Below are 4843 nucleotides of genomic sequence, written 5' to 3' on the forward strand. Positions count from 1 at the left end.
GGCCAACAGACACATGAAGAATACAGATATTTTTAAGGAGCTTTCCTTCCCTAATTCAACACTCTGTATATCACCAACTAGAATATTTCTTGACAAATTACAGGCTTCATTAAGGATTTTAATTATGGAATGAGATGAAGAGCTCTTTGTCCATACTTCCGAAGACTTCTTATTGGTTTAAATTTTTGAATCCTTGTATCTCATTTGTTGTTGTTGTTTTTACTTTTTTTAAAATGCAACAATTTTTACAACATACTTTTCCCATTTCCCCCCATTCATTCATTGTTGCACATTTTCTTCCCTGCCCACCCCTCCCCTCCAATTTGCTTTTCTCTTTGAAAAGAAAAAAAAAATCTTTCAATGTTTTACAGTCTCCCCTGCCCCCAAGTCCACAGTCCACTTTACTATGCATTTCTTTTTCTGGCATCTTGTCATGAAAATAATACCTAATCATATAGTCCTTTTAAACAGTTCTCTCCCTCATCTGTTTCAATGCAATATACTTTATCCACTCTTTTCTTAGGTTCCTCCCAACCCTGATATCAGTCCTGTTTTACAACAGTGGCACTATGCAGTACTTGTCCTTTTGTGACTGAGATATTTCACTCGGCATAATGTCCTCCCAGGGTCACCCATTTTTTATAATAGTTCATGAGTTCCTTGTTTTTCAATGCAATATGCAATGTGAATATACCACAGCTTCTCTATCCATTCGTTTGTTGATGGGCACTTGGGTTGTTTCCAACTCTTTCCTGTTGTGAACACAGCCGCAGTAAACATGGGTGTGCATAGATCTGCTTGAGGGGCAGTTATCGTTTCCTTAGGGTATACTTCCAATAGTGGAATTGCTGTCTCAAATGTTATTTCTATTGGTAACTTTTTGAGAAAGTGCCATCTTGCCTTCCATAGTGGCTGCACCATTTTACACTCCCACCAACAGTGAATAAGGGTCCCAGTTTCTCCACAACCTCGCCAGCATTTTTTTTAAAATTTCTGTTAGATGTTCAGTTTTCACTTTTTAATGCTGTCATAAAGGACAGCTCTCCCACCTTATACTATGGTTATTCATATCTGCTGTAACTTGGTAAGAAGCTGTGTTGTAATCCCACAGGCATGCTGTTTCTCCATGGGAGAAAAGTCGGTATTTTCCTCCTGTGCGAGTTACTGCTTCTGAAACCCTCCTGGAGGGTTAGTTATGGGTTGGTTCTGACTCGATGGCACAAACAATAGCAATGACTTGAAACATGCCAAAAAATATTTATGTGGATTAAGAATAAATAGTTATAGAATGAGCTCCTTAGACATTCTTAGGAGAGAAATGTGTAACTTTTATTTTGTTGTTTACTGTTGACATATTGTTTGTCCATATGTCTTTGTTACATGTTTCCTGGTTCTCCCAAATCTTCTGGTGAGGGAGACTGTTGGGTTAGTAAGGTCTGTGATAAGTATAATACTATTGGGGTCTGTTAATGAAACGCTATTTTTTTTAACATTTATATTATTTTTTTTATTTGATGAAACAAATATCTTTTAATTTTACCAAAATGGTTCTAGAAAATTGTCATTACTTTGGTTCATTTTAATATTGTTTTGAGTTTTGGAAAAATTTTGGTGATATAATTATGTATGTATTTTTAAATTGTCTGTCTTATATAGTTATAAAAAATTTTCAGCTGTTTAATTTTTTTTTAATAAAAGGCTGAAAAACAGTCAACTAAACTACAGGCTGAACGTTTGGAGAAAGAACTACAATCAAGCAATGAGCAAAATACTCTTTTAATCAGTAAATTACATAAAGCTGAGCGAGAAGTAAATATGTTGACCAGTCAAGTAAGTTAATTATGCTTTTACTGCATTCTTTGGAAAGCTTGAAAATATAGAATAACAAAGAAATATTGTGTTAGGCAGTTAGTTCTCTGTATTAGAATATTTTAATCTAATCATCTGACTTCCCAAGTATATGCAGAATTTGACAAATTTTTACTACCTCTTCTGTGACCACTTTATTGCAACCATGCTATCATTCTTTTTTGTTTTCTTGTTTTCTTAATTGTCTTTTTATTTTTTTTATTGTTCCACATTTTCTCTTTTCCTCTCTCCACCCCTCCCCACAATGCATTCCTTTTTCCAGATTGTTATCATGCATATAATGCCTAATCTTTTATTCCCTTTAGTCAGTTCTTCTCTTCATCTGTTCTAATGCAGTGACCATTATCTATCCACTCTTTTCCCATGCGCTCCCTAACTCCCACATGTCTGTCCTATTTTATAACAGCAGTGTTATGCAGAATTGTTCCTTTTGTGACTGAGATAACACACTAAGCAAAATGTCCTCCAGCTTCTCCATGTTGTGTAATGTTTTAGGAATTCATTGTTTTTCAGTTCTGTGTAATATTTATGTTGTCTTTCTACATGCTATTCTCCCTTCCCACACTCTACCCCAGGCAATCCTGTATGGAGGAATGAAAGTAATTTTTTAAAAATCATACTTGGATCTTACCATGCTTCAATCTTTTCCATGGAGTCCCCATTTTATTCAGCATTAAAAAATAAACATTCTTAATCTCTAGTTCCTACAGCCTTTCTAAGACCATCGCTATCCATTTCCCCTCCTGCATACTTTGCTCTGTCCTTTTTATTTTTATGTGAGCAAGATCATTCTAACTGGAGATTTTGCATCTGCTTGTCTAGTAGGGTCATCCCTCAGATATCAAAAGACCTCTCTTCATCTCTTTTAAATACTACCTAATCAAAGATGCCTTTTTTGTTTTCATTTTATGAAATACTATCTTCCTGCTCTCTCCTTCCTGCTGCATCTTCATAGTTACTAATATCATTTAGTATAATTACATGTTTTTTATTTTATAGTATTTTTTAATCTATTTTTTATCCTCCTTACTTCTCTACCAGAGGTAAAGCACCAAGAGGGCAAGGTAGTGCTTATGACTGCCCTATCTATAGCTTCTACAACAGCACTGAAATGGAGTAGACACTAAATACATATCTATTAAATGAGTTAGTTATTATCAACAGCTAGGTCTACATACATGCTATTCTTTAAAATACTATAATAACTTAAGTAATACAGACATATTTTTTGTTTACAAAATGTTTTTTCTGTTACATGTAGCATTTTTCTTTTCTTTTCAAAGCAGTTCATATAAAAATTCCAGATTACCCGAAATGGAGTAGGTGAATAGCTAGATAAATTCATGCTGTCATTAAAGTAAGTCCAACTCATGGTGACCATATGTATAATAAAATGATAATGGCCTAGCTCTTCTGATCACCAACATGCTTGTGACCATTATTATGGCTGTTGTGCTAGTCCATTTCACCAAACGTCTCTCTTGGCCTTGGTAGCCCTTCTGCCTTCTTTCAGAAGAAGCTTCCATGCTTCATGGTTAAATGTTTAGCTTTTACCAGAAAATATCAGTCATTCAAATGTACTAGCTCTGATAGTTCATGAGCTAATAATTCCTTATCCCCAGGAGGTATTTTTGTAAATGTGCCAGGCTAGATATTCTTTTAAATACCAGCGTGTAAAAATAAGTTGGTGTAGCTGTAACTGCAAAGCCTTGAGTCTGCTGCCTGCTGCTGAAAAACCTCTCCTTGGATGGGGAGAGGAAGCAGTTGTCTACCAGTATATGGGAGACAAAGGATAGAAACTTTTCAAATCTGCCTCTGCATCTTGGAGACAATGGAGGCTTAGAATAGAGAAGGGACATGGACAGCAGACAGTGAGCAATTTTGACATCGCTTTCTCTAATCTAGGTGAGTGGCACACATTAGTTGGCCTAATCTTATCAGTATTCCAGAGGTAATTGGCACCATGTACATGGAAAGCTTGTAAACATTGTCCTGTTAGGAGAAACATCATGATTAATGTTACCATTGTCATAGAAGTCTTGAAGGAAAATTGCTGGAGCAAACAGAAAAAAATGACGAACAAGTCATTTTAAGAGGAGACTTAGCGCATAAATTGTAGGTGCAAACCAGAAAGGACAGCAAAAGGGGTCTAGCCCATAAATAGCTGAGGATAAACAGGTAAGGGCATCCAAAGGGTTTCAAGGAGACTGGAAAGGAAGAAAGTCCTTGTTGCCTTACACAGTCTTTCTTAGTGCCATTGAGGCTGAACTGACTCATAACTGACCCTCTAGTGGGTTTCTGAGACTAAATTGCAGTGGGGAAGTTGTCTCTGAGCCATTGGTGGATTCTAATTTCTAAAGAGGCTTTCAAGTTTGCAGCACAACTCACTATGGACTGTATGTACTATGTCAGCAGACTGCTCTTAAAGTGTTAGAAAACGCTAGTTTCAAATTCTTTTAGGCTATTGTAAAATACTAGGGGTTTTGTTATTTGTTCAGTTGCGTACTTAGAAAAACACTTGGGATGGGATGGGATTGGGAGTAGGGGAGGGAGTGCTTGACAAGCAAACGTATAAGACACCCATTACATTATTTGCATAAAAGTAAGATACAGTATATTAGATGCTGTTCTGCACTCTCAACTCAGAATGGACCTATAGCTGACCCTCCAGTGGGTTTTCAGAGGTAGTAAATCAATCACACATTGCCTCTCTTTTTCCTGTAGAGTAGCTTGTTGTTTCAAACTGTGTGCCTTTGAGTTGGCGGTACAGCCCTTTACCGCTGAGTCACCAGAGCTCCCTCAGTTTTAGTCTATCAGGACAGATTAGGAAGAAGGATTGGCCACCCACTTCTGAAATAGCAGGCCTCTGAAAACCCTATGCACAACAGAACACACGCAGATTAACAGAAAGGGAAACCTAGGTAGAACTATCAAGTATGGAAATACAAAGGAGGAGGAACAGTTGTAAGCAGAC

The 4843-nt window shown here is 36.8% G+C and overlaps 1 protein-coding gene across 1 annotated transcript in view; it reads left to right on the top strand.

Annotated features, from left to right (window-relative positions):
* Positions 1 to 4843, top strand: part of CCDC41 (coiled-coil domain containing 41) — a 122830-nt gene that overhangs the window by 56650 nt on the left and 61337 nt on the right. Inside the window, exon 6 of the mRNA XM_006898489.1 lies at positions 1699 to 1830. Within this exon, the coding sequence (XP_006898551.1) occupies positions 1699 to 1830 (132 nt within the window). The remainder of the gene's footprint in view (positions 1 to 1698; positions 1831 to 4843) is intronic.

This window comes from Elephantulus edwardii, unplaced genomic scaffold (genome assembly GCF_000299155.1).
Source record: "Elephantulus edwardii isolate Elephantulus edwardi_28Jun2011 unplaced genomic scaffold, EleEdw1.0 scaffold00231, whole genome shotgun sequence".
Lineage (NCBI taxonomy): Eukaryota > Metazoa > Chordata > Mammalia > Macroscelidea > Macroscelididae > Elephantulus > Elephantulus edwardii.